Genomic DNA, 21,975 nt, shown 5'->3' with positions numbered 1-21,975 from the left:
CTCTTCATCCAGTCTGCAATGTGTCCTATTTTTTTCTTCCTCACCTCCACCTCCTCCTTCAGGGAAACACAGAGGGCTGCCTCACCTGACAGAGGTTTTGGGAAAAAGCTAAAAACATTAGATTGGGGTCTTTTTGGGCCTTAGGGTGGAACTAGTTTGCTAACATCTCAGGAACCCTGCTCTGCATTGAGCTCAGCTGGCTCTCAGAGCAGAGGTGCTTGGCGTTCTCAGCATTTCTCAGGGGCCTCCCACCTCCCTGAACTGTATGTAGTGTTAGCTAATAAACACCTTCAGCTTAGAACTGAGAGCTGTCATTCAGAGCCATTTTTCCCCCCAACTTGGAATACCGTAAAATGTGATTGCAACTTCCTTTGACTGAACTTTCTTGCCAGTTTGAAATCTTAAAAATCTGTTACCCTTATCCTTTCAAAAGTAAGGTTACTCTTCATCAGAGATGCTTTCCTGTGTATGTCCTTTGTTCCTTCAATAGTCAGCTAACTTGCTTGAGGATGTGTAAATGGGGAAAAAAGGTTTACATATGCAGATGACTATTAGATAACCTTAAGTAATTTGTGTTACATCAAGTAACATGCTGATCTATTTCGTTTCACTGGACTATTGTTGTGAGACTTAATTCAGTATTTTGATGCTTTCCTTGGTCTGTGTTTTATAAAATGTTGTGAATTGTTTTATCATTCAAACCAATTGACATTTAATAGGTCTCATTTCGAACCTACAGACAAGTCCCTAATGTAGAAACCAGTTTGTTCTTAAGGGTTTTAGGTCAGCCCACAGAAGCCTTCTGCTGTCCAACATGGCTGAATAGCAGGGCGGTGTCAGCCAGATCTGGCTGGCATGGGCTGACCTGGACATTTAACCACCTATCGTATTGTTGCTGTGAGAAATGCATTCCAGATAGGGGCTTGGGATCCTGATAACACATTCTTCTCCCCGTGGTGGGCACTTGCTACCTTGCAAGATGGAGGTCCAGTCTCTTCACTGCAAACTAATTGTAAGGGGAGAGAGGGAGTGAGACATTTATAGGACGTTCCCTAAGTTGGGGAGTGATTAATATTCACATGTCAACTTTACTTTGGTGTAGACTCCCTCTCAATTTAATAATATTAAAAGCCTTAAATAAAATTATGCATGCTCTTCTATGTGCTTTTTTATATCAGTAAATAAGCTTATGCTTGCCAGTTTTATACACAATTAAGAGGTGTATGAAACTGACTTTTGACAGTATTTTTGCACTGTTTCCTCTCTGTTTTTATAAAGTCTTTAGCTATTGGTCCTAGTTGTGTATTGTTTATGTTCTCACTGCCCTTGTTATTAAAATGTTTCATATGTGCCTTTACAAATGTGAGATCTTTATTCTAACCTTTTTTCGTAAAAGATATCTATTGACTTCCAAATGCAATAAACTTTTTTTTTTTTCCCAGAGAAACCAGCTGAATCTTTTCTGTCCTATGTATGTTTGCATTAATTGAAAGCATCTTCTCCCTCAGGATTATTTTCATAGGCCAACGTATCTGGGAAAACCTGCCTTTTCACTTCTTTAAAGCCCATTTATTTCTACCCACTTTTCATTCCTGGATAATTGGATCACACTGAAGAATCAGTTTGAAATTTCCAAAAGTCATCATTGTTAGGAAAAAGCTGAAAGGGGTGATTGTTGGTTAGGTAAATGGAGCGAAGAACCTAGAATTGGAGCTTACTCACAGCTGCAGTGACAACCCGTATTAAATGCCAAGTCCCCCCACAGCGGTCATTTATTCAGAGCCCAAACTGCTGGCCCAGAAGAGCCAAGCTGCAGGCTGCTACAGAAGACCCAGATCGTTGCTTTTGTCTTTCAACTTTATCAACAGCACAGCTCATCTCCAGGTTTAAAGGTGGCTGCCCTGCCCCATCTTTTCAGCCACTCAACTGCCACAGACACACATGGTGAACCCCGGGTGATGAGGGTGGATACTTTATGTCCCTTTGATGAGTAGCAGGGCACTATGACCACTTCAGTGAGGAACCCACTTTCAGTCCTATCACTGTACAAGGAGTCATTCACCTACAGAGGTCCCGGCTTGTTTCACATCATGAAAATCAGGATACTGTAAACCACACTGGGGTGAAAGGAGATGGCAAGCAAATTTCACTAAACACATAGATTGTGCTGTACATAAGTTGACTGTGGCAACAAAACAATGATCGATTGATAGTTTTTAAAAGAAAAACTACATCAAGTTTGGGAAAAAAAAAAGATGATAGGAGAGCCCAGCAAGATGGTGGAGTCAAAAGACTCTGAGCTTACCTCCTCTCACAAGCACACCAAAATCACAAGTACCTGCAGAACAACCATTGATGAACAAGATCAGAACATACCAGAAAAGATCTTCTACAACTAAAGACATAAATAAGGAACCACAATGTGAAGGGTAGGAGGGGCAGACTCGCGATATCATCGAGTCCGATACTCGCCCCAGGTGGGGTGACCCACAAATTGGAGAATAATTATACTGCAGAGGTTCTCCCACAGGAGTGAGGGGTCTGAGCCCCACATCAGGCTCCCCAGCCCAGGGGTCCTGCATTGGGAAGATGAGCCCCCAGAGCATTTGGCTTTGAAGGCCAGTGGGGCTTAATTTCTGGAGGCCCACAGGACTGGGGGAAATAGTGACTTCACTTTTAAAGGGCACACACAAAATCTCTCGCACATTAGGACCCAGGGCAAAAGCAGTCATTTGATAGGAGCCTGGGTCAAACCTACCTGCTGGTCTTGGAGAGTCTCCTGGAGAGGCAGGGGTGGCTGTGGCTCACCCTTGGGACATAGACACTGGTGGCAGCCACAGTGAGGTGTATTCTACTGTGTGGACACTGGGGCTCGTACCATCATGGTATCCTACATCTAGCTCATTAGTGCCAAAACCTGGCCCCAGCCAACAGCCTGTAGGTGCCAGTGCTGGGATGCTTCAGGCCAAACAACTAACTGGGCAGGGACACAGCCCTATCCATCAGTAGAGAGGCTGCCTAAAAGCTTCCTGAGGCCACAGCTACCTCTAGACATGCCTTTAGATAGGACCCTGCCCACCAGAGGGGAAGGACCCAGCTCCACCCACCAGTGGACAGGCACCAGCCCTGCCTAGCCTGTAGACCGGCCATGCGCTAACCTCTAAACCAGCCTTACCCACCAGAGGGCAGACACCAGACATAAGAAAACCACAATCCTGCAGCCTGCAGACCAAGCCTGCCCAAAAGAGACCAGACCCTACCCTGGGACCAGCTGGGCCCTGGCACTACCCACTAGCAGGGCAACACAAGCTTTGGGACACCCCAGACCCCATACCTAACTGTGTCAGTAACTGGTCTCCACCTCTGCCCCACCCACCCCAAACAGCAAGCTGACCCCAGCTCTAGGATCCCTGGGCCCTGCAGCTGAACTCCAGGACCCAGCCCTGCCTGCCAGTCGTCCAGCACTAAATCCAGGACATGGCTTCACCCACCAGTGGGCAGGCAACAGCCCTGGAGTCTTCTGGATCCTGACTCCGCCTACCAGCGTACCAGCACTAGCCTGGGCTGCCTCACAAGCAAGCCCCGCTAACCAGCAGCCAGCAGCATCCGCACAAGGCGGGGCTTGGCAACCAGCCGGGCTAGGGACGAACCAAGCCTACCAGACCATCCACGTAGCCAGCCCGCCCCAACAGAAGGACCCGCACAGCCCTCGTAGGGGGAACCCCTAGAGTATACAGCTTGGGTGACAAGAGGGGAGTGTGCTGCTAGGACACACAGGACATCTGCTACAGAGGGCCACTTCTCCAAGGTCAAGAAACGTCACTGATCTACCACATACGTAAAAATACACACATAGCAACTTAGACAAGATGTGTTGGGAGAGGAACATGTTCTAGACAAAAGAACCAGAGAAAAATGCCGGAAGAAGAACTAAGTGAAATGGAGATAGGCAATGTACCAGAGAAAGAGGTCAGAGTAATGATGATACAGACGCTCAAAGAACGCAGGAGGAGAATGGATGCACAGAGCAAGCAGTTCCAAGTTTTTAACAAAGAATTAGAAAATATGAAGAATAACCAGAGACGAAGAATACAATAAATGAAAAACACACTAGAAGAAATCAATAGTAGACTACACGATACAGAGGAACAGATCAGTGAGTTGGAAGACAGAGTAGTGGACATCATTGCCGCTGAACAGAAAAAAAAATAATGAAGAGAAATGACATTTTAAGAGACCTCTGGGACAACATCAAGCACACTAATGTCCACATTATAGGGGAATGTCCCAGAAGAAGAGAGAAAGGGCCCAAGAAAATATGTGAAGAGATAACAGCTGGAAACTTCCCTAACCTGGTAAAGGAAACAGTCACCCAAGTCCAGGAAGTGCAGCGAGTCCCATACAGGATTAACCCAAAGAGGAACACACACACCAAGACACACTATAATCAAAATGACAAAAATTAAAGATAAAGACAGAATATTAAAAGCAGCAAGGGAAATAACAAATAACACAGAAGGGAATCTCCATAAGGTTATCAGCTGATTTTTCAGCAGAAACTCTGCAGGCCAGAAGGGAGTGGCACAAGATATTTTAAACGGTGAAAGGGAAAAACCTTCAACCAAGAATACGCAGCCAGGCTCTCCTTCAGATCTGACGGAGAGATCAAAAAAGCTAAGGGAGTTCAGCACCACCAAATCACTTTTACAACAAATGTTAAAGGAACTTCTCTAGGTTAAAAACGAAAGGCCACAACTAGAAACAAGAAAATGACGAAATGAAAAAGCTCACCGGTAAAGGCAAACGTACAGTAAAAGTAGGAAATCACCCACACAGAAAGCTAGTAGGGAAGTTAAAAGACAAAAGTTGTAAAATCCCCTAGATCCACAATAAGCAGTTAAGGGATACACGAACAATTAGATACAAAACATGGTATCAAAAACAGTAATTGTGAGGGGAGGAGAGTATATATATATATACACGGCTAGATAAAAACCTCATTGTAACCACAAACCAAAATTCTATAATAGATACACACAAAAATGAATACAAACGTAACACTAAAGACAGTCATCAAATCACGAGAACAAAAGAAGAAAAAAAAAAGACCTGCAAAAACAAATTCAAAACAATTAACAAAATGGCCAATAAGAACATATATATTGATAATTACCTTAAATGTAAACAGACTAAATGCTCCAACCAAAAGACACAGAGTGGCTGAATGGATACAAAAACAAGATCCATGTATTAGCATATGCTGCCTACAAGAGGCCCACTTCAAATCTAGAGACACACACAGACTAAAAGTGAGGGGATAGAAAAAGGTATTCCATGCAAAAGAAATCGAAAGAGACCTGGAGTAGCAAACTTATTATCAGACACAATAGACTTTAAAATAAAGACTGTTAAAAGAGACAAAGAACAACACTACATAATGATCAAGGGATCGATCCAAGAAGTAGATATAACAATTGTAAATTGTTAATATTGTAAATATATTGGGTTGGCCAAAATGTTCCACTGGGTTTTTCTGTAACATCTTACAGAAGAACCCAAATGAACATTTTGGCCAACCCAATACATGGACGCAACACAGGAGCACCTAAAATACAGAAGGCAAATATGAATGGACATAAAACGAGAAATCAACAGTAACACAATAATAGAAAGGGATTTTTAACACCCCACTTATATCAATGGACAGATTATCCAGACAGAAAATCAACAAGGAAACCTTAAGTAACACATCAGGGCTTCCCTGGTGGCGCAGTGGTTGACAGTCCGCCTGCCGATGCAGGGGACACGGGTTCGTGCCCCAGTCCGGGAAGATCCCACATGCTGTGGAGCGGCTGGGCCTGTGAGCCGTGGCCACTGAGGCTGCGTGTCTGGAGCCTGTGCTCTGCAATGGGAGAGGCCACAACAGTGAGAGGCCCGCGTACCGCAAAAAAATAAAAAATAAAAAAATAACACATTAGACCAAATGGATTAACTGGTATGTATAGAGCCCTCCATTCAAAACCAGTAGAATACACATTCTTTTCAAGTGCACATGGAACATTCCCCAGGACAGATCACATGCTAGGCCACAAAACAAGCCTCGGTATATTTAAGAAAACTGAAATCATATCAAGCTTCTTTTCTGACCCCAATGCTATGAGACTAGAAATCAACTACAAGAAAAAAATTGAAAAAACACAAACACATGGAGGCTGAACAATATGCTACTTAAGAACTATAGGATCACTGAAGAAAAAAAGGATAACAAAAAGTACCTAGAGACAAATGAAAATGAAAACACGACAATCCAAAATCTATGGGATGCAGCAAAAGCAAAAAGCAAAAGGGAAGTTTACAGTGATACAAGTTTACCTCAGGAAACAAGAAAAATTTCTAACAACCTAACTTGATGCTAAGCAACTAGACATAGAAGAACAAACAAAACCCAAAATTAGTAAAAGAAAAAAAATCATAAAGATCAAAGCAGAAATAAATTAAATACAGATGTAAAAATTAGGAAAAAATCAATGAAACAAAAAGCTCGTTCTTTGAAAACATAAATGAAAGTGATAAACCTTTAGCCAGACTCATCAAGAGGAGAAGGCCCAAATCAATGAAATCAGAAATGAAAAAGAAGTTATAATCAACACCACAGAAATACAAAGGATCATAAGAGCCTACTATGAGCAACTACATGGCAATAAGATGGACAGCCTAGAAGAAATGGACAAATTCTTAGAATGGTACAACACCACAAGACTGAACTAGGAAGAAATAGAAAATATGAACAGACCAATTACCAGTAATGAGATTGAATCAGTAGTTTTAAAACTCCCAACAAACAGAAGTCCAGGACCAGATGGCTTCACAGGTGAATTATACCAAACATTTAGAGAAGAATTAACACCTATCCTTCTGAAACTATTCCAAAAAACAGAGGAAGGAACACTTCCAAACTCATTCTATGAGGCCAGCATCACCCAGATACCAAAACCAAAGATATCACAAAAAAGAAAATTACAGGCCAATGTCACTGATGAATATAGATGCAAAAATTCTCAACAATATATTAGCACACTGAATCCAACAATACATTAAAAAGATCATACACCATGATCAAGTGGTATTTATTGATATCTCAGGGATGCAAGGATTTTTCAATATCCATAAGTTAATCAATGTGATACACCACATTAACAAAGTGAATAAAAACCATATGATCATCTCAATAGATGCAGAAAAAGCTTTTGATAAAATTCAACATCCATTTATGATAAAAACTCTCCAGAAAGTGGGCACAGAGGGAACCTACCTCAACATAATAAAGGCTATAAATGACAAAGCCATAGCTAACATCATACTCAATGGTGAAAAACTGAAAGCATTTCCTCTAACATCAAGAACAAGACAAAGGTGCCCACTCTTGCCACTTTTATTCACATAGTTTTGAAGTCCTAGCCACAGCAATCAGAGAAGGAAAACAAATAAAAGGAATCCAAATTGGAAAAGAAAAAGTAAAACTGTCACTGTCTGCAGATGACACGATACTATACATAGAAAATCCTAAAAACACACCACCAGAAAATTACTAGAGCTCATCAATGAATTTGGGAAAGTAGCAGGATACAAAATTAATATACAGAAATCTGTTGCATTTCTATACACTAACAATGAACTAGTAAAAACAGAATTAAGGAAACAATCCCATTTACCATCACGTCAAAAATAATAAAATACCTAGGAATAAACCTACTTAAGGGGCAAAAGGCCTGTACTCTGAAAAGTATGAGATGCAGATGAATGAAATTGAAGACAACAGAAACAGATGGAAAGATATACCATGTTCTTGGATTGGAAAAATCAATATTGTTAAAATGACCATACTACCCAAGGCAGTCTACAGATTCAATGCAATTCCTATCAAATTACCAATGGCATTTTTCACAGAACTAGAACAAATAATTTTTAAATTTGTATAGAAACAAAAAAGACCCCAGATTGCCAAAACAATCTTAAGAAGAACAGAGCTCAAGGAATCATGCTCCCTGACTTTAGACTATACTACAAAGCTACAGTAATCAAAACAATATGGTACTGGCACAAAAACATATAGAGATCAATGGTACATGATAGAAAGCCCAGAAATAAACCCACACACTTTTGGTCAATTAAGAGGCAAGAATATGCAATGGAGAAAGACAGTCTCTTCAATAAGTGGTGCTTGGAAAACTGGACAGCTATGTGTAAGAGATGAAACTAGGAAATTCTTTAACACCATATACAAAAATAAACTCAAAATGGATTAAAGACCTAAATGTAAGGCCAGATACTATAAAAATCCTAGAGGAAAACATAGGCAGAACACTCTTTTACATAAATCACAGCAATATTTTTTTGGATCACCTCCTAAAGGAAATAAAAACAAAAATAAACAAATGGGACCTAACTAAACTTAGAAGCTTTTTAAACAGTAAAGGCAACCACTGATAAAACGAAATGACAACCTACTGAATGGAAGAAAACATTTGCAAATGTTATGACCAATAAGGGACTAATATCCAACATATATAAACAGCTCATACAACTCCAACATCAAAAAAACAACCCTATTAAAAAATGGGCAGAAGAGCTGGCTTATTTCCCAAAGGAAATGCAGACGGCCAACAGGCACATGAAAAGATGCTCAACATCGCTAATCGTCAGGGATATGCAAATCAAAACTACACTGAGATATTGCCTCACACCTGTCAGAATGGCTATTATCAAAAATAACACAAATAACAAATTCTGGCAAGGATGTGGAGAAAAAGGAACCCTCATGCACTGTTGGTAGGAATGTAAATTGCTGCATCCACTGTGGAAAACAGTATGGAGGTTTCTTAAAAAACTAAAAATAGAACTACATTCCACTCCTGGGTATATATCTGAAGAAAACAAAAACTCTAATTCGAAAAGATACATGCACCCCAACGTTCATAGCAGCATTATTTACAATTGCCAAGATATGGAAGCAACCTAAGTGTCCACCAACTAATGAATGGATAAAGAATATGTGGTACATATATACAATGGAATACTACTCAGCCATAAAAAAGAACAAAATTTTGCCATTTTCAGCAACATGGATGGACTTGGAGGGCATTAAGCTTGGTGAAATAAGTCAGACAAAAACAAATACTGTGTGAAATCACTTATATGTGGAATTTAAAAAATACAACAAACTAATGAATATAACAACAACAAAAAGCAGACTCGTAGAGAACCAACTAGTGGTTACCAGTGTGGAGAGGGAATGGGGAGGGAAATATAGGGGTAGGGGATTAAGAGGTACAAACTATTAGGTATAAAATAAGCTACAAGCATATATTGTAAAACAGGGGAAATATAGTCAACATTTTATAATAACTATAAATTGAGTAAAATCTTACTGTGAATCAGTGTATTGTATACCTATAACTTATATCATATTGTACAGCATCAACTTTAACAAAAAAAGATGATACTAGACAAAATACCAATGAACATGGAAAGAAGTCAAGTAGAATGGCAAGAGAACAGGTACATACACTAATTTGCTTTGTCATTCATGGAATGAGTAAATGGACTCAATTTCTTTGGTTGATGAACAGAAAAAGTAGTCTTACCCTATAGTTTAGACATAAAACTAACTATGAGTAGATAGTATTATTTCCAAATACTCTATTAGCAGGAAGTAAATTAAAAAAGAGAGAAAAGAAAACTCAAAAGAGCAAAAGATAAATATAAGAAAAACACACAAATATGCAATAAAATGACAAAAACAGGATCAAACACATCAATTTCATGTGATTCTACTTTTTATTATCTTTAACAACAAATAGGGAAAACTTGTCAGACTTAACAGTTAAGAAATATATAGAAGAAAAGAGCTCTTTCCTAATAGCTATAGAAAACATAAAAATCTAGGAATTAAGAAGAATGTGCAGGACCTGTATAAACGTAACTAAACTACTTCAGAGGCAAAATGTAGACAAATTGATAAACTCATCACATTCTTGGATAGAAAGACTCGTGAAGAGGTCAGTTCTCTGAGTACCAATGAGTTCAATGCAATTCTAATAAATATTCCAGGAGTACTTTTGCTGGGGGAGTAGGGAAAGGCCATGAGAGGACTTGGCCAAGTGATTCTAAAGTACTTTGTAGGGTTAAACATGGGAGAATGGTCAGAAAAACTCCAGAGAATGCAAAAGGATTAGCCTTAGTAGATACTAAAAGTTCTGCAGTGCAACAGTAGTTAAAAGTACTTTACTTCTATAGTAGACGGATCAATGGAATGAAACACTGCAGAAATAAACCTAAGTCTTAGGGAAATGATAATGGTATCATTTCAAATCAGCAGGGGAAAAGAAATCATTCCATAAACAATGCTGGCATAAGTGGCTAGCAATTCTGAACATTAAAAAGTTTAGAGTACTATTAGATCCCTTAACCATTAAACAATGTATTAAATAAAATGATTCCAGATAGATCATAGACAAAGTTGTATTTCTTTTCTTCATTTCAAAATGAGAAAAAAAATCTTCCTTAGTACAAATGTCATGAAAAATAAAGTTAATGGACAACCAGGGGAAAATATTTTCAACACATGACAAAGAGCTAATATCCCAATATACACTGAGATCTTAGAAATTATTATGAACGGCATAAATAACAAAATAGGCAATGGCTGTGAATATCAACTCACAGAAGAAACACAATAATTCCTAAGTATATGAAAAAGTACCCAACTTCATTAATAAATGCATATAAACAAAATAGTTCACACATTATATTAGCAAAAAAATTTTAAACAATACAGTGTTATGAGGGTAGAGGAAAACAAATACTATAAATATTATATTCTATTGGTACCTGCTGCAGTTTTTTAAAAAGGAAATGTGGCCATACTTACTCAAATAAAGTTTCCACTATTTGATCCTGAAATTCCACTTCTAGGAATCTGTCTCCAAAAATGGTACCCCATGTCAGCAAAGTTATACGTCTAAGACTGTTCACTGTGGCGTCGTTTATAATAGCAGCAAAGTGGAAAACCCACATGTCCATAAATAAGAGAACAGCTGAATAGATTATGACATACACATTCCATGCAACATTCTGCCTCTAAAGAGAATGAAGCAAATCTGTAAATGCTGAAATGAAAAGGGTCCCTATTGTTAGGTCAGAGAAGCAGACTACAAAATATGTCAGTACCATTCTGCCTTTGTTTTTCTAAATCTATTTATACAGATATGCTATACGGGTGTGGAAAACACTGGGGCCACATAAGCAAACTATCACAGTGGTTACCTCTGGGTGGTAGGACTGCTGAGAAAGAAGGAACAGCTCACTTTTTCATATAATTTAAATTTATTGAGAAAGTATTACCTTTACAAATTTTATAAAACCTAGACAGATGTTGGGCTAAGCTTATTTTAGGCCTAGCTACAGAGTAAATTTGCATTCTTAAAACACTAAGCTCCCCAGAGCCAGGACTATGCCTTCTTCATCTCTATGCACTTGGAGCATGTTTTGCATATAGTAGGTGTTCAGTAAACATCTTAACACACTTCACTGAACAAGAGAAGGCATTCTACCTGCTGAATCCGCTGTGTGCAGTTAACTGCGAGTGAGAGATGTGTGTGGGGTCTGTAGATGAGGAAAGAAGGATAACAGACCAGATCCACAGCTGTTTCCAAGCTGTTTGCAGACCATGAATCTGAAAGAAAGCTGAGTGTAAACTCCATCAGGCTTTAATTATTACCTAATGGGGAGGTTCCTCTCTTTGGATCAGAAGAAACTCATCCAAGAAACATCCCTGCGCTGCAGTGCTCAGGGCTGTGCCCCTCTCTGCAGCAGCTGCTGAGAAACTTGCAGGTTGCTGTGGTCCAGGCTGTGGCGAAGCTGAATTCCTGCCGGCCGTGCAGGGAGAGATCAGCGTTTGCTCAAGAACATGGAGTCGGTAAGGAAAAAATGTTTCTCCTGCTCAGGCTTACCCTGAGCACAGAATCATTATGCACTGAAGGGATACCAGACACTGGACAGAAAAAAACTGAAACTGACGCATTCTCCTGCCAGGGAGGGGCACCCATATCACTCAACTGCTCTCAGCTGCTGATACCTTTCTTCCCTTCTTGCACCTTCTCAGTCTTGGGTCTTGTCGTCCTCCATGGGCACTGTATAGGCAAAGCAGCTGCAGGCTAACGAGGCTGCAGACCCCACTCCTAGGGGTGAGCGTGCCTGGGCTCCCTGCCTGATGCAGAACGGGTGCAACACCCATGCCAACACCCGGCTCCATCACCACTTCGACATCCCCCCGCCCGACCGACAGAGGAAAACACAAACTTCATATACTATTATCTTTTTTAATTCTCTTTCATCATTCATGTTTGTTTAGAACATTACAGTAGGCATGAAGGGAAAAATAACTGCATTTTTAAATGTATATTATAATATATGAAACCATGCCATTATCTTTTAGGGAAAAAAAGCATTCAAAAATTAATTTGATATGAAGGTTCAAGATTAAGACCAACATCCAAGTAAGCCATTTGTAAGGTTAAGTGCAAGTTGTGTTTTCATTCCAATGAGTTTACAGAGATGCTGGCATGACGTGTATGATTTGAAACAGTCAAATCCTCGAAGGTTTTTGCACTTGGATTTAAATAAAAACTAAAATGTCAGCATAGTTTCAGTGGCTTTCAATTTCCTGTTTGATCTCAGAAATGTATGGATGGTCTTTGCCATGAGCTACTTCCATGATGGCAATGGCCTAGGAGAGAGAGAACAGGGGTTGAGAGCCTGAAGCCAGTCCCCTTGCCCCTCCCCCGGACTAACTTTAATTCAGGCTGGACCTCTCTGCTTGAAGGCACAGGATGCAAACTGGCTTTCAGAGCCTGTTAGCCTCCAGAGTCTGGCTTTTTTTTTAAAAAAAGAAAAGAGGACAAGATTCTCTCACATCCAACTAGTCACCCAGTCTCTACGGCTGAGGAAAACATTCTTCAGTAGCTGAAGAAATGATAGAGAAATTGATTTAGGGACAAACCTTTTTGATTTTAGTTCATATTACTAATGTGTAAGACATGACTAAACCGTTTTTCCCTTTCAAAAAGTGCACGCTTACATCTTTATACCTATTCTTTAAAAACAGGCACAAGTTTCATGTGAGGAATCCAGAGAGCACATATTTAATAAGGTTTCTTTAAGTGCAAGAGTTTCCAGTGGCTCCATTACTTTCTAGCTGTGTAACCTTGGGCAATTTACTTAACTACTCTGTGCCTCACTGTCCTCATCTGTAAAATAGGAATAACACATACCTCTCAGAGTTGTTGATACACATAAAGTGTTTAGAATAGTGCCTGGCAGATAGGAATTACATACCTAAGGTAATCCATAATAATTTATTTTGCTCTTTTGTATTCAACTGTATTCTTCACAGATCGAAAAACTTAAATTATTCCCACGTCCCCCAAAGAGGGAATTTTTGATGGCCTGTGACTCTGACGGGCCTTCCTTTCCATTCTACCATTCTCTTCCTAGATCTCAAACCAACAGGAGTGCAAGCCTTCAGGAATCGCCTAGTTTAAATGTCTCTCCTTGCCCTCTGCATTCACGTCAGGACCCGTGTTCCTTCCTCAGATCTACTCTAGCCTTCAGTGATCAGCAATTAGTTACTTAACAGCACTCTGCCGTTGAGACCTAACTGGTTAATTTTTTTCCAACCTCACCAAAGCAATAAATGTCATCTGAGAAGACAACTTCCACAGTTTAAAAACAGAAAATTTTATTAACTCCCACTTCTAGGCTGGGTCAGCCCTGGCCCTTCCTTTTGGGATGTCGGACCTTACTCCATCTTTCCGTATACTGCATCGGGAAGATTTGGGGAATCTGGAGAATTAGGCATCCAGGCCTAGTCCACGGCCCCAACTTTCACAAAGATTCTCTTAACAGGTATAAACAGACTGTCCAAAGGTTACATTTTATCAACCTTTGTCTTCTACATAAATAATAATTGTCCCAAAGATTGTATTTTATCAACTGTTGATTCCTATATAAACAGCAATAAGAACCAATACTTGGGATGGTGGCTGTGCTTCTGTGAGCGGCAGGGCCTGGCCCCTGGCCCACTGGCAGGTCCTGGCACATAACCATACTCAATGAACGCTAACAATGATTATTAAGCCTATTTTAGAAACTGCAAGTGGATAATCGTCATGCTGAGGGCCTCTCCAGACCCAACTGCCTTGATTTCACCACAATCGGGCATCACGAATCTATAAATCCCAAAGGGCAGAAATTTGGAGAATTCCCTCACTACGGTCTCCTGACCTATCCATGGCCTCTTTCTTATTTTTCCTTTCTTTTTATAGGTAATAGTGGACCAGAAAAGACATTTTAATAATGCCAGCCTCGTATCATGATCACATACTTACAGCACTTCCATGGCTTCCCAGGGGACAAAGGGCAAGTACCCCCTTCCCCACAGCCGTGAACCTGTAACCACAATGTGGACACCCCTTTCCCAACAGAAGGGTCAGGATGCAAACGTGCCAAAGGCTCAGTTACTTCCTACCCTGCCACCTGCTGAATCCACCCCCCTCCCACCCTATGGCTGGAGAGCAGCCAAGGGCTAGTCTTTCTCCATGACTCCGTCAGTCACCTGAGTCCTGCAGGAAGGGAGGTGTGAGGAGTCCGGCAGGCACTGGGCCTCCTAACCTCACATCACACACATACCTTCTTCAGAGCTCTCTCCCCAGCAGCTTTGTTCTCCAGGCCCATGTACAGTCTTCCCAGCTTCAGCCACATGGAGGCCACGTTGAGGGAGTACAGAGGATAGTGCTTACTGGAAGGAGAGAAGAGACAACAGGCCACCTTGTCAACGCCTGCCGAGAGCCCACGGGCCGGGTGCAGTGAGCTGTGGCCGCCCAGCTGGTGGCCACACTCTCCACGGCAGCCAGTCTCCTCCAGACCCCGGCAGGTGCTGGGTGGAGGGCATGGATGGTTCAACCCTGTCTGCCCATCGTGGATGCACTTTATGTGGTTTCTGAAAAACCACATAAAAACTACAGGGGAGATCCTATGGAAAAACATGTATAAACACAACATTGAGTCCCAGCCCCAGATTTTTGTCTTTTAGGTGCGGGCATCGCAGGGCATTGGGAAAATTCCCTCTTTATGAGGACAATAGGCCTATCCCCTCATATTAAAAAGACAGTGTACTTAAAGATACAAACATACCAATGTCTCAAGACCTCGGCTTTCTGTCACACTCTATGATATCAGTTGGTTTGGCAAAAATATAAGCTCTCTGAAGTCAGGTACACACTTCCTACTTCTTCTAGATATTCCTTCTCTATTGCCCAGGAGAAGGCTTTGTAGACAGCGGTATTCTCGCTGGTTTTAACTGAAGGCTGACTGATGGGGCCTGCCTAGGAAGGAGCCATCTCCCTAGGAACAGAGACCAGGAGGCAGCTGGTGTGTGTGTGTGTGTGTGTGTGTGTGAACACACGTGTGTGTGTTCAAGGTGTTTATTTACAGGCTGGTCTGTTCTACCTGCTCTATCCTCAAAGTCCATCCAAAAGAGACACATTCTAGCTGTATTCCTAGGCAGCGGGCAGCTTGCTGCCCAGAGAGATCCCTAGAGCCAGCAACCAAGAGAAGGCCAGGGCTGGGCCCCCCGGAAGAGCTCCCTAAGCTAACAGAGGGTCCAGCACAGCAAGCCCTGCTGGGAGAGCAACCACAAAGCCAACATTCACTCTCATTCTCTGTCTCTCTCCCTACAGATCTACAGAGGGAAGTGTACATGGCCCAGAGGACTTCCTCACCCACCTCAGGAAGAAGGACAGGCTTTGAGATTATCCCTAAAGTATCAAATTCTGTTTCCAGGAGCAGATTTTAGGAGCTGGCTTCCCCCATGGGCTCCCCCTGCTGGCTAATCAGGGCACTGTGAGGTAAGTGGAGGGCCGACTGGGCAGTGGAAATTCAGACTGGACATAAACTTTACAGTCCCCAATCTTAGAACTTGAAGAAGTACTGAGTGCTTCTCAAAAGCCCTCAGGGTGTTTCTGGAACACAGAGATTTCAAGTCCAATACCCAGAGATTCTGATCCACTTGGTCTTGGAGAGGACCCTGTAAATGCATAATGTAAATGTGTTTTAACAGATGCCCCAGTGATCTGATCTAGGCCAGCCAGGCCCTGAAGTGGCTACTCGGAACCTCCTTCTGTCACCCACTTTAAAGTTTACTAACCCTCTCAACATGGAAACTTGCCCATGGTTAACATTCATTATCACTACAAGTTAAAATCCAACTTATTTTATTCAAATCTAGGGGAGGGTATTAAATAACCACAGACAACACACCAGTCCCAGAGTTTCCCCATTTGCAAAACTGATGCTGCACCTGAAAAAAGCAAAAGAAGGGGATAGAAAACCACTAATGGATTACTAAGTGCCATCTAACTTGGAAGGCATGGGAGGGGAACGAAACAAACCAGTGGCTTTTGAATACTGGTCTGAATTAACTACTGTGGACGGAGTACCCTGGACGGGTCCTGGGAGGGATCCTGCCCCAGCACCCGCTGCGTCACCTCAGTCTGCCTCCCTGGGTGCCTCTTCCGGGTGGTGGAGGGCACAGGCCGGGCCCAGCGTAAGCACCCTGTGCCTGCACCTCCAGATGTGTACAGAGGACAGGAAGCTGCTCCTGGCATGCTCCAACATGATAGCGTCAAGACAGAAGAGCCAAGGGACCATTCTAAATCACCCACTTCCATTCTGTGCTAAGATGACGGGAAGCGCCACTGCAATCACCTGTAGGGCTGGATGATTTTCTGTCCGTACCGCAGGGCTCCCTCCCAGTCCTGCATGTACAAGCAGACGCCCATGGCCTGGTACATCATGTGCAGCATGTACACGTTACTGTCCTCAAACACACAGCTCATCTTCTCCTGGCTGAGCTCGCAGATCTCCAGCAGCTCACTAGGGGGTGCTCTAGAGTCAAGGACAGGACAGGCCTGGCAGATCAGCTAGGAGGCTTCCCAAGGCCCCAGGGGCAAGGAGTTGCTATTTTGTTCGCTCCACCTCTAGCTTCACCCTCCGAAAAAGTAAATTACAGGAAGCCCGGCAAAAGTGAAAGGAGTCCTATTTTTCTGGAAGAAAAAGACTAGGAGAAACTGGAGACCTCAGCTGTTAAACACGAAGAATTTTAGCCACAGGGAACAGAGCCTCCTTTCAGCTGTAAACAATATTGATTAGAATCAAAAATCTTCAATTTTCTAGTTAAATTTAAATCCTCACCCAAGCTGAGAATTTTCGCTAAAGTTCTTAAGGAAAAAGTCCCCACCATGGGAACGTTCTTTTTTACACTCAGAAAAAAATGTGTCTTTCTCCAATTTCCTGTCACTGGTTTTCTTTCTTTCTTCAGTACGAATCTAATGCCTTTTCAACACCCAAGAAAATGCTATACCACAGCGGTTAAGAATATGGATTGTGGGCTTCCCTGGTGGCGCAGTGGTTGAGAGTCCGCCTGCCGATGCAGAGGACACGGGTTCGTGCCCCGGTCTGGGAAGATCCCACATGCCGCGGAGCCGCTGGGCCCGTGAGCCATGGCCGCTGAGCCTGCGCGTCCGGAGCCTGTGCTCCGCAACGGGAGAGACCGCAGCAGTGAGAGGCCCGCGTACCACAAAAAAAAAAAAAAAAAAAAAAGAATGTGGATTGTGCTAGCAGACCTGGGGCAAAACCTGGCTCTGCCCAGGTGAACTGTGTCCCTTGGGCAAATTACTTGCTATCTATGAGCCTGCTTCCATCTGTTACACAGCAAAACCCTTGGCGAGGTGCCTTGCCCAAAGGAAGATACCCTGTCAGTGAGGGTCTTCAAGGAACAGTTCTGCAGTTTTAGACAATAAAAGTCTTCCACAAGGATGCGCTCCTGAGCAAACTAGTCAAAGAGGAGAAACAGATAAGGTCAACATCATGGTAGTTAACTCCAAGGGATGGATGGCGAGTAAGTCTTTAAACATTTACCAGGACATATCCTTCCTCCAATATTCAGAATCTGAAACGCGTTCTCCCCCCGTTCCCCGTGCCCAACTCCCCAACAGCCCCTGTAAGGGAGGGCTGGTTGTAAAGGATATATTTGTAGTGCTTGGCCCGCCGGAACTCCTCAATGACATTGCGTGCATATCTGACCATGTCACGGATGGCTTCTGCCTTTGGGGGATCATTGAGCTTCCGGATTTCCACCTTGGCCTTATCCTGAGGAAAATGTCCACAGGTTACTTCCCACGGAAACCATACTGATGGGGAGACCTCTCCAATAGCACGTTTTCCCATGCAGAGGTAGAGGCCTACCCATTCTAAAGTTACAGAAGAATGAAAGGGAATCAGGCAGGGGATCTAAGAGAAGTTCAATACTCATTGCTTTTTTACAAAAAAACAAAAATATTAATTTTCTAGACCCTCCTTATCGGGGCAAGACACCGAGAATATGTTTGCTGTGGGCAGATATGTGTGTTCAGACATCTATGAAATCAAGAGAATAGAATAAGGAGGGGTGGCACTGACAAAATAATTTGCGCAATGCCAGAGAAAATTCTTCAGATTCTGGTGAATAGGTGGGAAAGCTTGAAAATGTTTCTCATGTGCTTTTTCCCTTCCCTCTCTTTTGAGCAGCCATTTCTTTTCAAGACATAGCAATGTGGCAAATCCTTCTCTTATCTGAACAATGTGATGGAAATGTTTTAATCAGCTGCGAGAATCAGGTTTGAACGAAGATCTGGTCTAACTGGATTCCCCCGGGCTATGCTAGTGAGGCGGTTTAAAGCCTCAAAAATACGACAGGAGGAGATGCCCCAAGTCAGACAGGGGCGCTCACTTGGCACAGAGGCCCTGAGAGAGAGAGCACAGTCAGCACTTGTGCTGGGTCGGGGAGTTTACCTTGTCTTTGGTGGTGCACTCCTGGCACTCACAGGTGAAGAAATAAGAATCTCTTAACCGGTCATTCCTATCTTCTGTTGGGTACAGGAGGTCAATGTAGCTGGTAAAAACCTAAGGGGGTCCAAAACGTTGATGTTGCAGATTGCTACAGGCCAACTCAACGCCTCATCCTGCCTGTCGCTCTGCAAACATTCCTGATGGTGACCTTGCAGGGACAGGAGGGCCAGAGCTCAGGATACAGTCTTTTACCTTAACACACTGAATTCCTCAAACCGAGCGCCTGCTAGTGGTGGTGAAGAGAAAGGGCTTCTCTACCCACCTCCTACAGAATCAAGGAATCCCTAAAACGGTAATTTGGAAGGTTGAGAGCATCCTGCTTCCTTCCTCCCCAGAGAGCAAGCTGTGAATCTGGTCCAGCGGTAGATGCCCCTGTCTTGTGTATAGAAGCAAAGGCCACGATGGGCAAAGAGCCTACTCATCCTTGGGATTGGCCCTGCACTATCTCTTCCTGGTCTTTGTTTAGCCTCTTTGATCTCACATCCCGGGACGGCCTAGATGCACTGCTGGGTGGGTGCAGGGGGAACATGAACACACACACGGTGTGTGTCCCTTTATCCTGCCATCAGCTGGCAATGGACCAGGAAGCTCGGCTCAGCAGGCCGGGACAGGTCAGCACAGGGAGGATGCAGCTCCTAGGCCACCAGCAAGCTGCTGCCTTACCCAGCCGGGCCAGAGAACTTGGAAAAGTCATACCTTTGGGCTCGTCAAGTTCTCCCGTCCTTGCTTTTTTCTAACGGGCTCTATAACTGAGACTTGCAGCATATGGAGGAGGCCGGCATTTAACTGTCCATTATCGACTCACTGGGATGGCACTCGCTGCTCATCCCACACCATCAGGCAAACGTCTGACTGAACAGATGGATGTCCCAAAGCCGTCACTGTGCCAGTAACCTCGGGCACTGGCAGGCAGGCGAGGGTGGGGGACCCACACAGGCTAGGTGCTTGCAGGTGCCCTGAACTCTCCCCAGTGCACCGGGCAGTAACAGAGACCCTGTGGCTCATCTGACACCCCAGGGAGTGGCTTTTTCCCCTTTGTAGGGCAGGTAACCCCCAAAACAGTGATTTGCCCAAAAGGAGGAGATTGCATTTCTGATCTGTGACAGCAGGAGGGCAAAACAACAGGAGCGAGCCTCGCCCTGCCCCAGTGGCCAGAGCCTGCCTCATCTCTTTGAAATGACTGATGGGCACATGGTGCAACAGACAGAAGGGCCCAGAAGATGGCGACAAAGGCCGCTCGTGGCCCAGACACAGCCAGTCCAGGTGACAAACTGCTCCAGGCAGCCCCAAGCACGGGTCCTGGTGACTTAGGTTCCTACTGACTGCAATCGGCTGTTTTAACAAAAGAGGCACAGGGCAGCCTCCACAAGACATTCGGAAACCAAGACACCCTGACTCAAAACAAGATGCCTTCCTCAGGACGAATTCCACAAAGGGTGGAAAGTCTGATTTGTACCTGGGGCGTGGGGCTCCCAGTTTAGCTGTAGGTTAGTTAACAAGGTCCAGAGAAACCGAGGCCCATATCATGTCATACACTAATCATGATATTTAAAACATTCTAAATATCCAGACATGCAACTTAAAAAATAGCATTAGAGATTATTTAAACTGAAATGTATCTAAAGTGCGTGATTACATTCCCTAAAAATTCATGTGTCTTGCTAGGGATATTAAGATTTACTTTAAAAAAGTATAGCATACATCTGGCAAGGCCTGGCCAGCGTTCTCAATGCACCTGACAGGGTAGTCATGGACCCACAGCACAGGAAAGGAGAAGGGAATCGCTGACCAGATTCGCTCCATATCCCTAAGTTAGGGAGGGAAGCTAATGGTGGCCCTTGGCCACAGACTGCCTCTACCTGTCCCATCAAGTGTGTACACCTGGCCATCTGCATTCCATTCCTAGAAAGTGAACCCTCCCATGTTCAGATGTGGAACTGATACGACATGAACCGTTGATGTCATTTCGAGTTGTAACTTGTTAGCTACTGCTGGGTTGCTTTTCTCTTTGCGGGCCGGGGGGGAACAGGCCAAAATTCATGAATCAAAAATAAACTCAAACCCAATTATTTGGAAATGGGAATACACACACTCTAAGATTGCATTTTGCTCATTTTGGCAGTTTCGTTTTTCTATAAATCTCTGTGAGGAACCTTACTCGAATCTATTCTTCCCTGGTTTCTTTTTTTGGCCACAGATGGACATGGCGAGCGCCAAATGGAAGCTGAAAGTTTGGATCAAGCCGCAGGTCTGACCCTGAACCCTGGAGGGACTGAGGATGGTACCCACCACACGGCTGCCCTCAGCCACGCACTCACCTCTTCTCCAGGGTGGATTTCCTGTACAGCTCTGACTTCTGCCAGGGTCCCCTTGTAGGTCACAATGACATTGGGGCAACAGCTATGATTCATCAGTGCAACACTGTCGATGAGAAGAGAAAAACCCTATGTTCTCAGGAAGGCAGACAGACTGTTCAGGTAACTCCTTGGCCACTTACTTGCTAAGTTACAGAAACTGGATCTTTGTAGGACATTAAAAAAATCTAACAGCTGGCCATCAGAGTCTAAGAGGTTGTCGTGCATGCATTTATGACAATTATCTAACGTCTTAAATTTGAACAGTACTGAAAAGTGAAATCTGCCATTCAGAACAGTGATTTCTAAGCCAAAAGCAAAACCAAAAACCGCCCCCCAACAACGATAAAGACAGCAACAACAACAAATTCCTTCCTGTTAGATGCAGGACTCAAAACTCAACACCTACAGTGAGCAGCTCCTCCACTGGACACTGTACAAGGCAAATGGGCTGTCACTGCCAAGCAGCTTTTTATATCAGAGGACGATTTCTAACATGCTGTCTTCAGATGCTGAGAAATCGGCACCGCGGGAGATGCCGGCTTCCTGAGTGAGGGTGTGTGATTCCCTGAGAGACCTGGAGGAGCCCATCTGAGGCTCTGCACCTCAATTTCCT

The 21,975-nt window shown here is 43.3% G+C and overlaps 1 protein-coding gene across 3 annotated transcripts in view; it reads right to left on the bottom strand.

Moving 5' to 3' along the window:
* Nucleotides 1-12,366: 12,366 nt before the first annotated feature.
* Nucleotides 12,367-21,975, bottom strand: part of SMYD2 (SET and MYND domain containing 2) — a 50,627-nt gene continuing 41,018 nt past the window's right edge. For all 3 annotated transcript variants that reach the window (XM_030873001.3, XM_060295184.2, XM_060295194.2), the window contains 6 exons: nt 21,324-21,426; nt 18,949-19,059; nt 18,147-18,267; nt 16,825-16,999; nt 14,749-14,857; nt 12,367-12,787 (listed from right to left, as the gene is read on the bottom strand). In XM_030873001.3, the coding sequence (XP_030728861.1) occupies nt 12,707-12,787; nt 14,749-14,857; nt 16,825-16,999; nt 18,147-18,267; nt 18,949-19,059; nt 21,324-21,426 (700 nt within the window). In that variant the 3' untranslated portion in view covers nt 12,367-12,706. The remainder of the gene's footprint in view (nt 12,788-14,748; nt 14,858-16,824; nt 17,000-18,146; nt 18,268-18,948; nt 19,060-21,323; nt 21,427-21,975) is intronic.

This window comes from Globicephala melas, chromosome 1 (assembly GCF_963455315.2).
Source record: "Globicephala melas chromosome 1, mGloMel1.2, whole genome shotgun sequence".
In the NCBI taxonomy this organism is placed as follows: domain Eukaryota; kingdom Metazoa; phylum Chordata; class Mammalia; order Artiodactyla; family Delphinidae; genus Globicephala; species Globicephala melas.
This window is presented reverse-complemented; position numbering and strand designations above follow the sequence as displayed.